Here is a 21,262-nt window from a genome sequence, read left to right as displayed (position 1 = left end):
TCTGGAAGCACTTACTGAGGCTGGACAGAGAAAACAAACCAGAATCTGTGTCTATAAATATTTGTTGCTGGTGAAAATAGCCGATATTCAGGACAGGAAAAGAATAGAAAACTGGATTGTCCCATTTTCCCTAATCAGTGGATTGCTTTGGTTACATCCGTTGATCTTAGGCTCAATTCAGCAAAAACGTTTGTTTCGTGTCAGTTTGATGCTTCAATGTTCCTTTAATAAGGTTTTGGCTAATTCAGCTAATTGCCAGTGGCACAATTAGTTCCTGTTTTTTTAAATGTATCTTTTCTCAATGTCCAGTAATTGCTTCTTTAAGGGAGGAGGTGATTATATATTACAATGGATAAATTTTGTACTGGAATAGTTTTAATATTTGCTGATGCACATGCTGTCTTCACTTACATATCTGTGTCCTGCAAGTTAATAAATGATCAATCTAAATGATTAACTGTGTCCTTTTTACAGCCAATAGGCCCATACTACCATACTGGAGAGATAAACCCTCACCTCCCACAATGTTATGGATTGAGGATCTTACAACACTTTCAGTAATTGCTTTCAATGCATAGAGCCATCACCTTGGAATGCATACTTTTTTGGATATCAAACCTGCTTTTGTTGAAGTTTATGTATAATTGTAAGACATTTCTATTTTCACACACACAGATACACTTCATATATATTCACTGACATTTATTATTTATTTAAAACATGTATACAAATTTATGCATATTAATACTTTTTCTTTGTCATAATTTCATGATACAATTTCAGTCTTAAAAGTTAGTCTTAAAAACACATAATTAAAACCCATCTATGCTAATTTTAGCGTTGCCTTATTAAAATCTGGTTCCATATGGTTGAAAAGCACCAAAATTCATTGCGGTGACTGCTGGAATTTTATTTAGCAGAGCGGGAATGCTTAGGGAACATTAAATACATATAAAGTACATGAAGGCAGAACTCAGGGGGCCCATATTAGGAGGAATGCTGCTATCCCCGCAAAACCTTTTTGTTTGAGTGACCCCTAGTGGAGAACAGGCATCAACGCAGCTCTGCTCCAGTTTGTCAAGTTCCAAGACAAGCTTGAGAATCCTTTAATACTGGAAAAGATGTATATTAGCTGCTTAAGGAAGCTCACAGCTATAGAACTATGGTGTCCGAGGTGATCCTGTAGATCCTCTTGTCCAACCAACTGCTTAGTGAACAGCCTCTTACGTAGATAAAAATACAGCCTGAAATTACACATTTAGAGCCATTTATTTGTGATTGTAAAACCCGGAGGAAGGGGACCTTGTTTCACGTGAGAGACAAAATGGACCTGGGAAAGTCTGTCTGAGGCCACGTGCCAGGCAGGGGCCTGACCAACACTGCTGGCATACAGCCCCCGGTGAATTCCCGAACCCCGTTCATGCACAGACCCGTGGCTCAGACACACAGGCTCCCCAGACGCACGCGCTTTCCCTGCCCTTCTCCTGGTTACGTTTCCTGGACTGTTCTGGGGTTTTAGCTGCAATTGCATGTTAGCATTTTGTTGTGTTATTGCTGGTGTGTGTTGATTTTATTCAGCTTTGCTTTTTCTGCTGTGTGAGACTTTTATCATGTAAGCCACCTTGGGAAAAGCATGCAACATATTCACACACACACACTCCCTGTGTGCCCCCTTGGCTTTACTGCTGGGTTAGTGATATTGTGGCAAATTCTGAAAGGCAGCCTCCCATCACAACTGCCTCCATAGCTACATTGCCAAGGAGAAACCAAAATTGCAGATAGCTGTGTTGATCCAAACCAGCCAGTTCCAGCAGTTTTCTTCTCTGCAAGCAGTGGATCTCTTTACAAAGGGAATGGGTCTTAATTACCTATACCAAAATGTGGCAGAGAGCGATGCCATGAAAGCTATGATTTTTCCCTTTAACATTTCCTTGGCTGCCACCTCCTACGTCAGACCTGATGCCCAAAACACCAGGTTAAAGAAAGGTGAAGATATTGGCTTACAGCTGATAAGGCCTCTGGTGGTCAAAATTCAGAATTGCATATCAATTATCGACTGATTCCTCAACTCACACAAGATAGGCACGTCTGCAGCTGAAGGCACCCAATTTATTAACAGTGTGAGTTCATCTGTGGAGTGCATAATTGGTGGAGCTGACATCTGAAATGAAAGCACCTCAGCCAATTGTCACCTTGGTTTGGTTAGGGTTTTTGTTTGTTTGTTTAAGGCCCTGAAGTTTTAGTAATGGCGACAGTGCAGTAATAGAGAGCAAGATAAAACAAAATAAAATGCTGATGCTTGCCTGCCGGGTGGGCATTGCTGCTCTGTGGAGGACTCTTAGACAAGCTTCTTACTGCTCAGCTGCACTGGTTTGGAATCTGTGAAATAAATTTTGTGGCTGCAAATGTGGAGCGCAATAGTGTTGGTAGTGCTCAAACCCCAATCCACCTTTACCCCATAGCATTTGTCCTTTGGGGCAAATCACTTGTCCCTTGCTGGGGGTGGATGAATCTGTTGATTTTGTTTGGAGCCTGTTTTTACGTTATTCACTTTGTTTCTACAGTAGCATGTGATGTTTTAAAACAAAAGTATGTATGCATTTTATGTGTATTTCTCTTAATACATGTATTATTTTCATATCTTATTTTCAATTGTATAAACATAGTTGTGTGCACTTTCCCCAAATATACACATTTTTTACTATATTAACCGCCCTCCCCAAAGAACTGCGTTGCAGACAATAGAGAAATGCACATACTGAAGGACAGGTATATTTTGGTTTAGGAAGTGTGAATTAGGTAGGTTTGCATTAAAATATCGACTAAACGAATTATTCCATCACCCTGTCTCAGATGGGTGATGTACATTTGTGGTTGTACATTGTACATTTGTGGTTTAGAGCAAGTAATTCTGAAACATTTTCAACCACAGCATGAGAACCATATATATTGTTTGCTCTGTTCTTTGTCCAGAACAGTTCAGAACACAGGTTTAGCTATCAAAGGTGAGATCACAGTGTCATATGATGGAGTGTTAGTCTGGGGATGCAAGAGATCAGGGTACTAGTCCCCAGTTGTCCAAGAAGCTCATTGGATGAGTTTGGGTGAGTCACAGACTCTCAGACCAAGCTACCTCACAAGGTTGTTGTGAAGATGAAATGGAGCTGCCTTGGGTTCCTAAGAAAAGAAAAGAAAAGAAAAGAAAAGAAAAGAAAAGAAAAGAAAAGAAAAGGAAGATATACATGAAATGTAACAATAATACTATGAGTGGTTTCTATGAGTGCAAAAGAGGTTGGAGGAGATACAGGATGGTGGAATTAATTGGGCATAGATGAAGGAAAAGGGGGGTTAGGACAAAAGATCTAAAATACCCATGTATCTAAGAGCATGGTTGTTACTGTCAGAAACTAAGCTTTTGAATAATTAGTTGTAGGCATGTTTTCTGTTGAAACGTGCATGAATTGTGTCTTTGATTGCATTTCTCCTAATCAGTGTAGTAAATGGGTGAGGGTTTAAAGATTTATTTGTTCTAATTTAGATGTAAGGATATATTTAGCCTAAGGGAAATAAGTGCAAAGGGGGAAAACATTGATCTTAAGCATGCTTTTGAAAGTTTGCTTTTCACTGCTATTGCATTATTATTAATCTAGTGGGTTAAAAGGCATTAGAAAAGAACCACTTATCTGTCAAAGAGCAGTTGTTCAAGAGAAGGGGTAGAACAGTGAAATGCTGAATATCCCTCACTAGAGAAAGGCTCAGTGCAACCCCACTGAAAACAGCTGATGAAACCTTAGGAAAAGTTCTCCTTCCATTCAGTTTCATTGTGCTATTTAAATATTTTGGACAAATGTCAGTGCCAGGATAATAAGAGCTAGGTAACTGCCTTTCAAGAAATATAACTCAGAATTATCATGAGTTGCTGTACAGAAAAGTGAAAGAAGTGTTCTGTTGCCATTTAGGCCCACAAATCTTGCTCTAGTATAGTGTAGGTGCAGTCTGAGCCTTGGAAGGCAGCAATGAAGGAACTAGAAAATATCATCAAGCACTGGAGACCATGCTTACCGTACTGGAGGAGAGCTTTGTGAATACCCTGGACTGACAAAAAGACGAACAAATGAATCTTAGATCAAATCAAGCCAGAACTTGGCCTGGAAGCGAAAATGATGAATGAGTCTGTTGTACTTTGGACACATCATGAAAAGGCAAGACTCACCGGAAAAGATAGTAATGTTAGGGAAAGTTGAAGGCATAAAATGAAGGAAACAAAATATGAGATGGCATGATTCTATAAAGGAAGCCAAATCCTTGAGTTTATTAGAACTGAGCAGGGCTGTCAAGGATTGGAGATTCTGGAAGGCATTCAAATGAATATCTTCCAAAAATATGGAAAAATGCAGCAAATTTGTCATATGCTTGGCACCTGGTTAAGGTGACCCACTTTTCTGAAGCTTTTAATGACTTCCACAGCCAGCCAGAAACCTGAGGGGAGATCACCAAGTGTTTAACTGAGTCTCTTGCTCTCTCCTTCCCCTCTTTTTTATACTCCTTGTTATTGCATGTTTTTATTATTTGTTTTAAACTTTAATATTTTATCTGATGTTATGATTTTTATTGTACTCTTTTCTGTTCTTACCGACTGTGCAAACTGCCCAGAGAGCTTTGGCTGTGGGGTGGTATAGAAACAGATAAATAGGGAAACAACTTGATGAAACAGCAAACAGTTGCTGATTTTCACATGTATCCAATCTAGAACATATTTCTGTATATACACACACACACACAAATCACAGGGCAATAGGCAACACTTTCAATTGTTCCAAAAGGGAGGGAGGGACTAACACCTCCCAGTAATGGAAATTCCTTGACATGATAACAGGCAATGATTTGAGGTGACTGGTGAAGGGTTAAATAATGAAAGTTTTCAAGTTCTATCAAGTGGCCACTGCAATTACACATAAGTCCAAAGCTAAAATTCCTCAAGCTGAGAGAATTGCGTAGCATCCCCGGATCGGTATCAAGGCTCTTCAAGACAGAAAACAATTTGATGACTCTGGTCAGTTTACCTTTGCATGCCTTGAACTTGTGGCTTCCTGGAAATGGATTAGCAAAGCAAATATTCTCTCCCTGTTTATTGAATATCCCTTTGTTTTTTCCAAACCCAGCAAAGCAATCCTATGGGGGAAGGGGTGGTAGAAATTAAAGTGGAGACTCTGCCTGTGTTCTCCATTTCCAGCTTTTGCCAGCAGGGTGGAGGTGGTGAGGTGCCCTTATCCTTTTCCAGGTCAGTTTTTAGGGTCTTAAAAACATCTCTTCTCATTGCTTCCAATGAGAGAGAGAGAGAGAGAGACAGTATTAGCTCCAGGGTGGTGCAGTTTGCTATCATGGAAACTAGAGGATTTGGGATCTTGTGGGAACCAACATCTACTTGCCATGTTCATCAAAAACCTCTTCTTAACCCTCTCTGAAGTCAGAGGAGCACTGGCCATCCCACAGCCTCATGGAGCAGGCTTCTAGGCCACCCACTCCAAAGGTGGCCCTCTTTCTCCACTCTTGGAAAGGGAGAGCTGAAAATCCTGTAATCCCTGGTGGACATTGCTGTAGACTATAAGATTGCATCCTAAATCTAATACACACACACTCCAATCTGTGGCAAAGAAGTCTAATTCCTTTCCTTTTAGGTTCCAACATCTGTTTCAAGGAAAGATCCAGGGTATCATACATACTAGCTAGGAATTCTGAAAGTTGTGGGAGGGTTTTTTGTGCGTGAATGTGCATATGCTTACATTTCAAGTCTGGGGCCTAAAATTACCTACCTCCCTGCTGCTGAGAACACAGTGGAAAACTGCAAGGGGTGTGTGCGAAAAGTCTGTTCCATTTGTCCTGCTTTTGGACTTCAAAGCATCTGACTGATCACTGCCAAAGACAGGGTGCTATATTCAATGGCTCTTTCTGGCTTGGTCTAGCATACCTTAACATCTTCTTTTACCCCATGGCCTAATCCAGCAAGTTCTGAGTATATCTACTCAGATGTAAATTCCACTCACTTTAATAGGATTTACTCCCAGATGAATGTAGACTGCAGCCTTACTTATATACATCCAGTGCGGCAGACTTAAGGTATGTGGAATATATATAGAAACCTGAGTTGCCCCAGTGGGAGCCATGTACAAAATAGTAACCCAGTATGTGTGTGCATAACACCAATCATTACTGCATTCACCAGCAAGTATGGTGTGGTGGTTAGAGCGTAGGACTCCTTACTCCATAATGAAGCTCACCAGGTGTTCTGGGTTTGCTGCAATGATATGATCGAAAGTAGGTAAACTGTTCTGGATTCCTTGGAAGAGGGAAAAAAGGCAGGATATAAATGTAGTAAATAAAAGAGCTGCGTAAATACAACTGAATCTATCAACCCGTTTTTAGATGTGACCCTATGCATGCTAAAAGTTTTAAAACTTTTTTTTCTGTCAAAGCAAGCATGGCTGACTGGAGAAGGATGCTGGGAGCTGTAGGCCCTTTGCAGGCGAAACAGGATAAGCTGGCTGAGGCATTCTAGGAACCATATGTCTTATCTCTTGTCTCAACATGCAATCCCACATTAGCTATCCTGGGAATTGTAAGATTTTTAAAACATTTTTTTTCTCTGTCGAAACATGCATAAGATTGCACCCTTAGAAGCGAGCTGCTGATGATCAGAACGCAATACTATCTTGCCCTCCCGACGGATGCCCGCAAACCAGCGCCCTATCCCGACGCTCCCCTGCAGCGACTACCGCGCCGCGCCCGCGCCGCGCGTCTTTCCCAGAGCCAGGCTCTGCCCCTCACGGCCTCCCAGGACAAAAGAGAGCCGCCTCAGTGCGGCTAGAGCGGCACACCCGGAAGCACCGGCCATCTCCTTTTTCTCGTATGCCGGCGCGGCTCGGACCTCGCTGAGCGTCAATGTGCAGGGCAGAGGCGCCGTCGCCTGACGTGGCAGTCGAAGCGGCAGTGGCGCTTCCTGAGGAGCCCACGAGCCCGTCCCTCGCCCCCTTCCTTGCCGTCTCTTGCGCCGCCTTTGCGGTCCGTCGCTCAGCTTGGTGAGCGCGCCCGCCCGCGCCATTCACTCTCCTCCTCTTGCCTTTCTCAGCCCCCTTAAGGACCTGCAGCGCCGCGCCGCGCCGGCGTCTAAGCCAAGCTACGCGCATAAACCCGCATCCCTCTCTCTCATTTTCTCATCCTCCCCACGCTGCGTCGGAGCCTTGTGCCTGGCGCCTCTGCCTGCGGCTTTTTCCTGCCTTTCTCTCCTCTGCACTCGCTTGCAGGATGGATTTACCCGCCAGCCAGTGCAAAAAAGTCAAGCTGAGTAACAAAGTGCAGAGCTGGGTAAGTTCGAGATTTGGGTGCTGATGGAATTTTCTAGGTACCGATTGTAACTGTTGCAGATTCACCTGGTGGGGAGAAAGAGATGCAAAAATGGGGAAACGGTGGGGGAAGAGGAGAGGGTTGTTTTTCTCTCTGCCTGCCCTTTAACTTTAAGGGACCTTAATTGAGAGGAAAGCTCAGCTGGGGCTCGCTGGCCCCTCGCTCTCTCTTGCACAAGATGTTCCGGATTGCGAATGGGCGGTATCTGTGTGGGGGCGAATAATGCAAGCTATTCGGGATGCCTAAGGAGGAGGATTGCATTTCAGCTGATTTCACTGACGTCTCTACGTTTTTTCTTTAAAGGGAGAAAGGACGTGTGTGTGTATGGAGTGAGGGTATACTTCAAATTGCTTCTCTTGCGTTTGGCTCTGTATACAGAACCTCTTTGTTGAATAAGCTCAAATACCACTGTTCTTTGTTGCCTTGGCTGCCTCCACCCTGATGAACGTTTGCTGTAAAAGTTATAGGTGCCAGAAGGGCTGAGAAGTAGAGACATTAACCTGCTCGCTGCCTCCTTCAGCATCATTTCTTTTCCCTTTTTTTTGAGGCAGGAAAGGCTAGGGTTCTCAAATGTACAATGTGACCATTCATAAATCTTGGACAGCTTGAGAGACTGAGGTTCTTTGTGGGATTTTGCTTGAATGAGAGCACTGTCAAAGCAGGCATGAACAAACTTGGGTTTTCATCACGAAGGTGCCAATGGGTCAATTTGCAGTATAGGCCAAAGACTAGCAAACTGCCAGGCACAGTCCCCAAAATAAGAGGCCTTTGCTAGAAAAGAGACAGTGGCTTTGATGACATGTAATAGCTGCAATTATCTGGAGATAAAAGTGTGTCTTGAGGCAGTTCAAAGAAACAGTATGATTCAAAGTGAGAAGGAGTCTGTTCTGAATTGTCATTGAAGAAGCTTCTGCTTTCTGTTTGGGGGAAAAAGGGCAATGCTACAGGGCCAGCATTTCAGGCCTCACAGAGGAGAAGTTAGCATTTCTGAGTCTGGCTACCGCTTGTTGCCATGTGTTCCTTGTCCTCCCCAAAAGATGGAAGATTTTTCCATCTTCCTCTTTTATTTATTTTATTTTATATGTAGGATGATGCAGAACTGCCTATACTATTGGCCTATTTAATCCATTATTGTTAATACTACCTGCTAGTGTTTCTGTGTTGTTTCAGACAGGAATCTTTCAGCTGTAACTGGAGGGGCCAGAGAGGAAAGCTGGGGCACATGCAAAGCATGCATTCCACCACTGAGGCCCATCTCCTTCCGAAATACATGTATATTATATTATATTTATTTATTAAAACAATTTTATGCCACCCCATTCGCCGAAGCCTCGGGGCGGCTTATAACATAGATAAAACAATAAGTTAAAATATCCATATAAAATAATCTCAATTAAAACACACATTATAAAATAAGCCGCCCTGGCCAGATAAAATTCAATTGTATTTAGCATTTAAAATGTTGCTTAAATAAAAAAAAATATTGACATGTGTGCATCTCTTTGCTTTTCCCTTTCCAGAAGATCCAAACAGAAGGTTTTTGAAATGCAGTCTTTTATTTGAGGTAGACAGCATTTGTGATACAGGGTGCTTCATAAGAAGCTTATTTTCAAATAGTATCAGAATAGTATTACAAACTGAAGACCCCTTTTTCCCTTCCTTTGCCAAAAGGCTTGACTCCACCCTCGGGAAAGTTGGTGGACCAGTCAGTGGTGGGATGCTGGAATTATCTGATTTAGCTCAACATTGACTCACTGGGTTAATGAATCCACACAGATCTTCCTTAGATCCTCCCTGTTTTACAGTGTCTCTTTTGCAAAAATCTGAAGCAGTTTGGTTCTCAGCAGTTGTCCAACAAATCCTTCTCATGAACCTTGAAATTTCTGGGCCACATTCCAACCCCTTTTCTTTCCTATCATATTCCTACTCTGAACTTTCTAACTAGGAGTGCTGTGTTTTGAGAGAAATGGGCCCCGTCTTTCCACACAGTCACGAAAACACACATGCCTACCAGCAGTGGTGGCTGGTGCCCCTTGGGGCTGATGGGGAGCATAGCAATACAACTGATTGCAGCCAGAGTCGAGGGTCAGAATAGGTGGAGGCAGGGAGTCCCAGTAGATGAAGGTTTGGGCAGGAATCCAATCCATGCAAGTTGGAAAAGCACTGTTTGAACACATCTCTTTCTGTTGTAGCAGCAACCAATTGAACACAAAAGGCAAATTGAGGCCAATAAATAAACCAAGGTCCAAAACAAAAAGGGGGACACCACACTACAGAACCCCTCTTTTCAGAGTCACAGCCTGTGCACAGTGTTCTTTTTTTCAGCACTGTTCTGCAATAGATATTTGGTATTGAATAATGGTGTAACACTGTACAGAAGCATGAAAGAAAACTACAGAAAAGAAAAGGAAGTATCTTAATATCCCTTCTAACATATTCACACATCTCAACATCTTCCAGTACAAATATGTGGCTATGCCAAAAGTAAGTGCATCAGGAGCTTTTTTGTTTGTTTTCTGATGCAAAAACATCAAACAGCAGCAAGACTTAAAGCATTAAAAGTTGCCAAGGACTGATACTTAAGTTGTGACTTGACATTTCATAAACAAAGAAATGATAACAACATAGAAGTATGAGATTTAATTAATCACCTTACAACATTTTTGGTTGCTGAAAGCATTTTTATTTGACAGTGTCATTCTTCTGAGCTTAGAACAGAGGTAATGGAAAGTGTGCAGCAATTCATACACTTAAAAGCCTGCCTTGGAGGTGGAAGAGTTCTGTTGACACGTCCGTCTCAAAGACATTCCCCAGGAGCAGAAATTGCCCGTGATCCTAAAAGGACCTACTGGGAAAATCACTGTGATGATAATGTAATGATCTGGACCATGTTTAGTGTGGACAGTAGAAATGTTCTGTGCCCTCATCCCCCCAGTGCCTCTGACCAGGAGAGGGAGGAAGAAAGGAAAACTGCAAATACAAGTGGCAAGGCAACTTTATTCTCCATCATGACAGTGTGGCTATTGCTGTCTGGGTTTATTTACAAAGTGCAAGTTACCCTTAGGCTTATCATCTAAGGACTTTCCCCAAAGCAATTCTGTTGTTTATAGTATTCAATACTGTCTTTTAATCAAAAAGGCTTCCAAGGCAACTTGCAAGTTAAGAAATAAGACTGTCCTTGCCCAAACACTTGGAGTTGAAAAGATACAACAAAAGGGAGGAGGGGGTTGGGAAGAAGGAAGAAAGTAGTGAATTTGAGCACTAGATTCTTAGTAGCAAGTGCAGCAGGTTATGAGTACATGTAAGGTTTCTCCTTCCTGGATTCTGTATTTGCTTAGGAAACAGCTGAGTAGCAGCACAGAACAAACTGTCCTGCTTTTTCCTCATACTGGTGGCTTCCAAGAGCAGCAAACCATCCATAGGATTGGCAGGTGTGGATGTCACCCCCCTGCCCCCACCAGCAAAGAGCCCTGTCTATGGTGGGCCAGGATTAGAGAATAATGGAGAAGCAGACAGAATGCCCCTTTTTGCCTGGCTTAAGTTGGGTATGGATAGTCTTCCGCATGGTAGGGACAAGCCAAGGTCATGAAGTAGGGAAATCACACTGCAGAGGAGGAAAAGGAGCAGTCAGGTGTTTGTGTGCTGCAAAGTGGCTACTCAGTTTGCTTCTGAACTGAGAAGGGGACTTGCCGTGTGAGTTACTTGAGTGGTGTGTGTCTGTGCGTAGGGGAGTTGTTTCTCCTCCTCTCCTTCTAGTAAACAGCTTTCTCCCACCTGGTGTCATCCAGATGCGTTGGGCTAGAACTTCCAGAATTGGTAAGAATTTCCATAGCCAGCTTTGGACCAGGTTGGGGAACCCTAGCTTATAGGGAAGTGCCATGTGTTCGACACTTTCTCAGCGCATTTCCAGATTCTGTGTGAATATTGTAACTTCACTTATTGCCTTGATTGTTCCATCTGTAGGGAATCAGTATAGATTGAAATGGCTAGCCTAGATTAGCTGCACCTCCTGAAATCAAGGGGAAATGCCTGACTTTTGTGATGTATCCCACCTTTCTCTTAGTTTCTTTTGGAGCAGCCATACATTTTGTGTGCTATTTGGGGCATAATTCTATGCATATCTTGACAGTGAAGTCTTTTAAATCCCAGAATTTTACAGCCAGCTGTTTTTGTAGGGTTTCCCCCCGCTATCTAAGCATGTATAGGGCTGCCGCTATTGCTGCAGTTGTCTGCTTTTGCTTTGGTCATCAGCTCACAGTTTCTCTGGTTGTTCTGGCAAGAACAGCTCTAGCCTTCCTCTCCAGATCTCCAAAGCTTTTAAGAAGAAAACGACAGGATTCCTAGGGACTTAGTTAGAAATCCATTTGTCTAGAGTCTTGTGCTAGGCTCAAGGGCACTTCGCACTTCTGCCCTGATTACTGCAGGCTTAGGTCAAGGTGTTTTCATTTTGCCCATTTGCTAATAACATCTCAGAAATATATAAAAGATGAGTTGTCATCTGCATGTGACATTTTTGATCAAATAATAGGCAGTCAGCAGACAATAAGGGACCAGTCAATTGACAGCTATGCTAACCTTTCACAAACATGAGTATTGATAAAAGGAAACAGCAGGCAAGGTTATTTCAGAGTATTAGCTGACGTTTTTTGATTAGCTGTATTTTTGATTGACTATATTTCTGTACCTGTTGATCCTAAGCAGGACAGGATGTATATAAAATAGGACACTGTGTGTGTATGTACACATGTGCCATGCAGATGGTTTATGCTAAAACCAGAATAGTTCGGTGCAGAGCAATGGCACGCTCTTACTGCTCCTCATATGGAATCAGCGGCTGCTCATATTTGTAACTAGCTATAAGATGACAAAATGCAGGTGTCGTTTCCACTCCGGCACATGCTTGGGTGCACTTGCTGTTTACCCCCAGGCAAGTGTCTAATTAGAAACCTCTTTTCATTCCCAGTAGAATGCAATTGCATCAATATTTTCTCTACAAGCTTTTATAAGGTACAACTGCATGTCAAATGCAAAAACGAATATAAAGCCTAGAAGGGTGCTGTTTGCAGGGGAGGACCCCCACCCCATCTAAAGTTTTTTCTAGGGAATAGCTTGGAGTGAAGAAGCAAAAATGTTCTCCCTCCCTGATTACAGTCAAGTGTTTGAGATTTAAAAAAAACTAGATTTGCTTTAGGTTCTGCATATTGCCTCAGCACATTAACTGTTGCCCTGACCTTGGATTTCTTCGCATGACAAACTTGTGCTTCTGATTGTTTAAGCCTTCTAAAGCCTGATATGTGACTTGAATGTGAATGATTCCGGTTCTCTTTAGTTTCAATAAAACTAGGAGGCTGGGGAGTAGCTGTCCAAAGTTGGCCTGAAGTTGGAATCTGGTACAAAAGTTGGTAGTAGCATGGCTCCAAAAAGTTATCGTTGCTTAGAGATTTGGATACTTTCTGCAAAGGTCTGGATGCCTGTTGCAATGTTTTACAGAGGTTCTGCCTAAATGAAGGACATCAAAATGCATTGAAGCAGGACATGGTGTTACTGAGGGAAGGTGTTCTTTTTCAGTCTCCTTTGATCCTTTGTCACATCATAATTGCAGGACAAAATGTTTAGATGACTAAAAAGTAGGAATATAGGAGGCAAGGAGGCTGCTACTAGAAGGGCAGTGTATAGTTGTCATTTATTTCGTACTGTTATTTCCATTTGTCATTCCATTCTATTCCATTATATAGAGGAATAGAAACATGACAGTGAAATATTTGTATTATGTATGTATTTGGAAGAAAGCAACTGGAAAATTAGACTAGAGAATTGCTTGTTCTTACTGCTTGGCATGGCAGGTAAATATTTTCTGAAGTCAGGAGGCAGGCATAGCCTACTGGCTTTCTGGACTTTCTTCAATATATGAAGTGTTCTGCTTCCTGAATGTTAACTCCTTCAACTGTGTTAGAAACACTCTTTGCTTTCCTTAGGAAGAGAAGAATATTCGAGGCAAGCAGAGAGTTCTTTTTGAAACTTTATTGCGATAAAGGGAGTGGCGAGTTTCCTTCCCCTTGCCAGCTCGCCAAGCACATGTTCATATCCCATTTTTCTGCCCTGTCCCTGGCTGCTTCTTCCCGCCTCTTTTTCCCTTCATTGGCCAGGGTACTGAGAGGTTGCAAATCTTTTTCTGTCCTCCTATCCTGTGCCACCTGTTCTTTCCTCCTACTTCATCCCTCCCAGGTGAATTATAATGGGCTTATTTCCTATGCAGGGTGTGTTTTATAGTCATGAGGTCATTGAGCAAGTTTCCTGTTATCTTGTCTATGGGACAATTCACTCTTGCTATCTGATCTCGGCCGCCTCCTCCTTTTGGCTAAGGAATTATCTTTGTTACTTTTCTTACTCTTCCTGTTTCCTTGTTTCAAATAATCCTTTCATCCCTATCAATTGCAATCATAATTATCTTAATCTAGCAAAACTTGAAGATTACCTCCTGCCACGCTTGTTGCTGTATAAAATTCATGCCACTTATGTTAACCAATAGTGTAGAATTTCAGTAAGAAATGTTTTAATTCACTACTGTGTCCTAATCTGCTGACCTTATGCTGATATTTGTAGAGACGTATGTCTTTGCCTCCAAAAGAGAGAGAAGATGAATGTGTTGCCTCTTAATACACCTTCCACTTCTACTTTCATTCAACAATCTATGACTGGCGCATTCACAGGCTGTATAGAAGCTACACAACCCAGCAGTTAATGCATGGTGTATTGTTGGGTAACCAAACAACTCAGCACTCCTGATTTTTACATCATGCTGAACAGCCTAAAAATGGGCATCCATACATTGTTGGTTAAAAGCAAAAGTGGCTGGTACTCATCCCCATTAGCCCATGGAATGTTTAACCTATGAACTGTTCTTACATGTGAATTAGCCCATAGTGTATGTGATAATTTCCCCTGCCACTACTTGGGGCCATGTTAGAGTTTCTCACTTCGTAATGGTCAACTGCTACTTGATAACTACTATTATTTAATGGAAGTTTGCAGACATTTTATTACCACATTTTGGGATATTGTAGAGTTGGCAAAGATGCAGAGAACAGCAGGCAAAAAGATCTAGAATGATCCACTGTGAGGAAACATTGCAGTTCTTGGAATCGTTAAGTGTAGAAAAAGCAGGTGCTGACAATGGGAAATGATAGAGTTGTATAAAACGATGCACAGTGTGAAGAAAGCAGATATGGAGCATCCCTCTCACCCAGTCATAATACCAAGCCTACTGGGTAACTTTGGCCTGATTACTTACTGGCCTAACCTACATCACAGGGTTCTTGTTTTGAGGATGAAACTGAGTTATGCAAAGCTGCCTTAGGCTCCTCACAAGAGGAAAAAAGGTGGGACATAAATGCAAATTAATAATTGTGCTAGAATGCATGGGCACCTCATGAAGCTGATTGGTAAAAAGTTCAGGACAGATATAAGGAAGGACTTCTTCATCCTGTACATAGTAATACTATAGAATTACCCTCTACAAGGTGGTTCCTTTCCACAAGATACGGTAATGTCCAGGGTGGGACCAATCTCTAAGGCGTTCTCAGTTTCTCATTTTCCTACTTTTAAGGCAGTCATATCCTGTTTCTGCATTGGAGAAATGCATTACGAAATGTGGAGAAGTGTGAATACTGAGTGAAAGCTGCATTTTAGGTCATGTGTGAGAGATGCAAATGATGTAGGTTCACATTACCTCCGGCATCAAAGGCATTTATGTCTCAGTACTTGAGATGGAGGATACTGTTTTGCTCCTGTTTCTTGTATTCCCAGAGGCAGCAGGTTATTTCATGCTGTGAGATTAGAATACACTTTCAAACCTTACTTAATTGATTAAAAAGGCTCAAGTCTGCAGGTTATTGTCAGTGAGTAAGAGCATAAGAAAAGCCATGCTGGACCTGCTCAGTAGTGGTTCAGTCTCTTCACATGGGGGCAAACAAGCTCCCCAGAGGATCCCTAAATAGGATGGATACAAGACTTCCACCTGCTGGAGCTCCTCAGCAACCCATGTATGCAGGCATGCTGCGTCTGAACGCGGTATTTTGCAGGTGTCAGATTTGAATTGGGAGGCCCAAGTATAAACATTCAAGCAAGATGCTTGCTGCATATGCTAGCACTGCCTTCCTTGGACAAGAGTGGGATGAAAATGGCATGGAATAGGTTTCCTTTGAAGGTGCTGGGATTTTTTCCTTTTGCCTGAGTATAGGATAGGATGATATCCTTTGGATTTACAAAAAAACAAATGGAATATGGGACTTGGACACAATATTTTCTACTTGAATTATTTTGAAAGATTTGTCAGCAGCTAGAATTGATTTAGGCAGGAAATGCAAAAGTGTTGTGATAAATGGTGAGCGACTGAAGGCTTTGAAAAGAAAATTTTATTTCTGTTTTCTTCATATTTTGTCTTGCACTTATGACTTCTGCATGAAGCTATTTCATTTTCAATACCTAACTCCGGATGTTCGGAATAGTTTAACTCCCACTGTTTCTTTAAATACCAATGTTTCAAAAGCTTGAAACATCCATTCAAAATGATTTGGGAACTTAATTTGATGATTTATCTATGGACTTCCTTGGGGCTCTTGTCACAGATATAAGTCTAAGAAGCAAATATGGTGTACTATGGTAGCCTAGGCTATGATTTGGGAAATCCCTTGCTTAAAATTAATATCTGTCATGCTCTCTGTAGACAAACAACAACCATCTGTTAACTGCAGTCCTTTATCTGTAATATTGGAATAATCCTTTCTTCCCAGGTTGCTGTAAGGCTAATAGCAAGTGATGTACGTAGCGTACTTTGCAGTTACACAAATGCAATTTATTAAACTTAGACGCTAAAACCTAATTATACTGGAGCTTGCTGGTAGTTACAGAACTTTTCTGTGTTTAAGCATGCATAGGATTGTGCCCAAATGCCTTAAAATAGTGGCTGAGACCAACAATAAGTAGCTTATAACAACAGATTGTAACAGGCAGTACTGAGTGTTTTGAAATTCGAAGGTAATTACCTCCCAAACTGCATGTTGCTGCATTATACATGCATTTGAGGCTAAGAAGTTACTGCTGGTTTGTCATTTTTTTATTCCATTCTTGGTAGCCATGTGTTCTTAATTGATGGGTTTTGATTCCATATTTAGTCTATATGTGATCAGTTTTGGCAATGCACTTCACCTGTTTATCTTGTTTTCAGGGAATGCAGAGAGCTACTAATGTCACCTATCAAGCCCACCATGTCAGTAGAAATAAGAGGGGTCAAGTGGTGGGGACCAGAAGTGGTTTTCGAGGTTGCACAGTCTGGCTAACAGGTAAATATTGTCACCTACAAGTTTTCTCCATTTAGTTTTGTTTTCTCTTTGTGTTATTTAAAATGATGACGGAGGCAGGAAGTAGCAGCTAAAGTTGTGTCCAGTTCTTTTTTCCAGGAGCGCAAAACTTCTCTCAAATTAGCTGCCCTCCCACAGGTGCCCCTTTTCAGTCATTTTTGCTTATATGTTCATGTAATGCTGTGCAATCTTTGAAAAGGCTGATATGCTAGGGAAATAGTATGAACTTACTGCAAAGAGATCACAGGAAAAGTTTAGGAAGAATTATAAACATTATGATTTGGAACCTTATTCATGCCAACACTTCCCAGAGGTCCTGAAACCCTGCAGTCAATGTGGCTAATGTTCTTAATGTTAAGAGAGAGAGTTATGCTGATAAACTTTAAACAGTAATGAACAGAGTATCCACTTCATCTGATTGAAAATGGAAGTGCAAACAGTTACTTTTTAGATGACTGTAAAAAGATAAATCTTAATTTCTAAGAAACACACACACACAAACAAACAACATCTTTTAAAAGAAAGCTACACTTAAGGTAAAGCTGTAGAAACATGAGGTCAAGGCTTCAATATTAAAAACACTTACTTGGATGTTTTTGTGTAGTTTACCTTTGTAAATATGCTGTATTTCTACTTTTCTAAGGGAGCAGTTTATGCCCCCCCCCCGGTCTCTGAGGGTCCATAGGGTACTTGAGATTCCTAGGTCCCAGCTTGGATCCACTATTACTTATGCATAGTATGTGTGGAGGGGAAAGAGGGAAGGAGACTAGAAGGGCCATGGTATGAGCTGCTGCTTCAGCCTCCTGCCTTCTCCCTCTGAGATGTCTAGGTCTATCTAGCGAACATGCAGTGCAGAGAAGAAGATTGCCTCTGCTCTTACTCCCTCATTGTTGGATGGCAATGGCCATTGTCACAGGAATGTGACAATGTAAGCTGTGTAAGCTAAGCAAACCTTTATGTTTATTGGTTTACACACAAGGTATCTAGGCTTGAAAATATAGTGCTCCTGTTTATTTTGTGACACTTAAGGAGGCTGTTGCCCTAATACAGATTCTCTTTCTTTGTGTAGGGCTGTCTGGAGCTGGGAAGACCACAGTGAGCATGGCCCTGGAAGAGTATCTAGTGTGCCATGGCATTCCATGCTATACGTTAGATGGTGACAATATCAGGCAAGGCCTCAATAAGAATCTAGGCTTCTCACCAGAAGACAGGGAAGAAAATGTGCGCCGGATTGCTGAGGTTGCCAAGCTGTTTGCAGATGCTGGCCTGGTGTGCATCACTAGCTTTATTTCTCCCTATGCCCAGGTGAGCACTGTGTATCTGCATTATATAGTACTCAGGTTGTATTGTCTCATCGACAGCTTCAGGTACTTGGCCAGATAATTCATCCCTTTGCTTATAATGAACCATTGTATAGCCTTTTCAGTCCAGGCCAGTAGGGGCCGAATGCAGTGGGTGCGTTCTTACAGGGGCAGAAATACAGAGGATCCTGCTTGTCATCATAAATGATTGCTGCTAATCAAAGTATCTTTTAGAAGGAAAAGGTTCCTGTACTGGCTAAGAAAATTCTTCGTTGTAGCAGAAAGGCGTAGCTCCAGTGGAGGAACTCCATGAACAAAGAGCTCCATGAATGAAGATCTTAGGGTACAGGCAGTTTGGTAGGGATGTAGGAACGTTGCACTTCCTTCTCTATTCTTCTTCTTTTTTATCTCTGCAGCTGTGGTCATAAACTTCTCTGCCTGCAGCAATCCTCAGCCCTTTCCACTCTATCTCCAGCAGCACTGTCCAGAGTTCATGTAGGCTAAAGCTGAGAAGGAGGGAAGCCCTGTCCTGTTCACTTCTGCTTTCGGCACTGAGGATGTTTTATTCATATTCACATCCACCCTTTCCACTATAAACAGTGCTCAAGTTGCATAACCACAGTAAAATACAGAATGATATAGAAAGGTATAATTAAAGCATATACGCCAGTCAGTTTGAGAAAAAAAAACATAAATAGAAAAAGAAAAGGAACCCACCACTTAAAACTTGAAGAAAAAAGTCAGCTTAAATGCTAGAAGTCACTCTGAATAAAATGTCTTTACACAACCAAAACTCTGCTTCAGATGCTGTCAGCAATTCTACAAGGAAGTATGCTTTCTAGAATGGTCAGCTAGTTTGCAGTCCTGTTTGAGGCTCTGGCGGCTGTCTTACAATTCTTACCTTGGTGCACTAGTTGGGGAAACTGAATTCTTGCTCAATTGTGGGATAGTGCAAAAACTCTTTTATAGAATGCCCTTGGTTCATATCTATAATAACATTCCCCAATCTGTTACCTTCCAGATGGGATGAACTACTGCTTCCATCAACCCTAGCTAAAATGGGGTTTGAGAACAGTGAGGGAAATAATCTAGTAGTCATGCAGTGTGTTGGCGATTCTCCCATCTTCCGAAGCACAGTGTGGCAATTCTGCACCCCATGCCAGTCTTGAAGCATGAGAGAAGAACTGTCGCCTGTTGTATCACACTTTGGAGGCACTGAGCCACAGTCCGTATTAGTGGATTTATTGCTACTGAACCAAGGTTACAAGGGAACCTGCTTGTGTTAAACCATAGCTTGCATAGGTTCATATGCAACTCAGTCATAGTTAGATATGATACATATTAGAAGATTCTTTTTCTGTTGATACTTTTCCCTCTGCTGTTTCTCAGGACCGCAACAATGCTAGACAAATTCATGAAGTTGCAAGTCTGCCTTTCTTTGAAGTGTTTGTGGATGCTCCACTGTATGTTTGTGAGCAGAGAGATGTGAAAGGCCTCTACAAAAAAGCTCGTGCTGGAGAAATTAAGGGTGAGTTTCCATGTCAAAACTATTCTGCGCTAAGGACTTTACCATATCCTATCTACCAATCTACACTTGAAATTCTCCACTTAATATTCCTTTCAATTTTTCAAATAAAAACCTTGGAAGATGTGAAAGTCTTTTTTCTTGTTCTGTCTTGGCCTCACTAATTCTATCCCACTCTCCAGCTCTTTAGCTCACGGTTTCTTCCCCTCTTAGCCTCTAGCCTGGCTCTTCTGCTACCCATTTGTTTTCCCGTTTCTACCTCCCACCAAACCTCTAGCTTTGCTACTTCTCTCTCCACCTCTTCTCTTAGTCATGCTATTTCCTTCCTCCTTCACATCACAATTTCTTATCTCTTATTATCTCCCTAGCTTATCTGATGGCAGCCCTTGTGTGACAGTCCACATTCTGTGCAGAGGCCTTGTTGTGTTACTGCTTACAGCAGTTTCTTAAATGCCCAGATGTTTCCATGGGTCCAAAAAGGTTGGGAGCCTCTGCTATAAAAGCATATTTTGTTCTAAGCATGCAAATACTCCCTGTAGTGATATACCATTGTATCTAAAGGGGAGCATCTTTGTATTCTTTGCTGTACTGGCAATTGCAGTAGTCATAACGGAATGCCATGCATGCTGTCTGCAATCTGTAATGTCAGGATCCAAAGGACTCTGTTTAGAAATGCAAGGTGATTATTAACTGGTATGATAGTTCTAGTGCCTTGAGGACATTCAATTTCGCAACAAGAAACTTGTCAGTTAATTAGCTGGTGCTGGGATCAGTTCCTAATCTGATGGATCTGGATTTTATCTGTATTATGTTTTATTTATGTAAGCCGTCCCGAGGCTGTGCAATGGGATGGCATACAAATGCTCTGAACAAACAAACAAGCAAACAAATAATCTCCTTTATTGTAAAGTAAGGGTAACTTTTGAGTGAGACACAGGGTACTGCTGTGGATAGGGGAGCTTGATATCTATAGGAACATTGTCTCTGATATTCTAGTGACCATCAGCATTAATACTGCAAACAGAGTATGCTTAAGTGATAAGAACTGGTTCCCTTTTAATTCTGTACCATTTTCTCTTATTGTCATGAAATAGACTCAGATGCTACTTCCAAACAGACTTAAGAATTTTAGTTGGAGACCATCAGGAAATTAAGCCATGTTTACAGGTGATGCTTGAATGTTGTCAGGCATTGTTGTTCTTTGAATGCTTTGACTTTTATTCCAGCCCCAAACATCTTGGGAATTTCCATTCCTTAAACTAGAGATGGCCAATTTGTTGGCAAAAAACATGTGGTGGCCTGCAATGCCCACTATATCTCACTCATTGGCTATGCTGGCTTGGATTGATGAGGTCTGTAGGCTGTAACATCTGGAAGGCCACAATTGTCCAGTCCTGCTTCAATCAGTGGTGGATATAAAGATCCTGTCCTTGTAGGACTAATAGCCAGAGTTAACTTTGTCTATGTACATCAAGGGTTTATGCTTCTATTAGTCACCGTAGAGGATACAGTCATATTTGTGCCATTGCAGAACACTAATATTGACACTACTTCTACAGGCAAGAATTGGCAAAGGTTGTATTATGGTACCATCTTTCTTCATGTCTTTTTGGGATTTCCTGCTATCTAATAACGTGACTCTTCTAGAAATTTTTGAACTGGTTTACATCGTTTAA

General features: G+C 41.7%; 1 protein-coding gene across 1 annotated transcript in view; it reads left to right on the top strand.

The window, feature by feature from the left end:
* The first annotated feature begins 6,937 nt into the window (after positions 1 to 6,937).
* The window catches only part of PAPSS1 (3'-phosphoadenosine 5'-phosphosulfate synthase 1), a 52,570-nt gene continuing 38,245 nt past the window's right edge, over positions 6,938 to 21,262 (top strand). The window contains exons 1-4 of the mRNA XM_044429220.1: positions 6,938 to 7,362; positions 16,628 to 16,742; positions 17,830 to 18,065; positions 19,451 to 19,589. Of these exons, the coding sequence (XP_044285155.1) occupies positions 7,303 to 7,362; positions 16,628 to 16,742; positions 17,830 to 18,065; positions 19,451 to 19,589 (550 nt within the window). The 5' untranslated portion in view covers positions 6,938 to 7,302. The remainder of the gene's footprint in view (positions 7,363 to 16,627; positions 16,743 to 17,829; positions 18,066 to 19,450; positions 19,590 to 21,262) is intronic.

Source organism: Varanus komodoensis, unplaced genomic scaffold (genome assembly GCF_004798865.1).
Source record: "Varanus komodoensis strain SLA01 unplaced genomic scaffold, ASM479886v1 scaffold2, whole genome shotgun sequence".
Classification (NCBI taxonomy): domain Eukaryota; kingdom Metazoa; phylum Chordata; class Lepidosauria; order Squamata; family Varanidae; genus Varanus; species Varanus komodoensis.
This window is presented reverse-complemented; position numbering and strand designations above follow the sequence as displayed.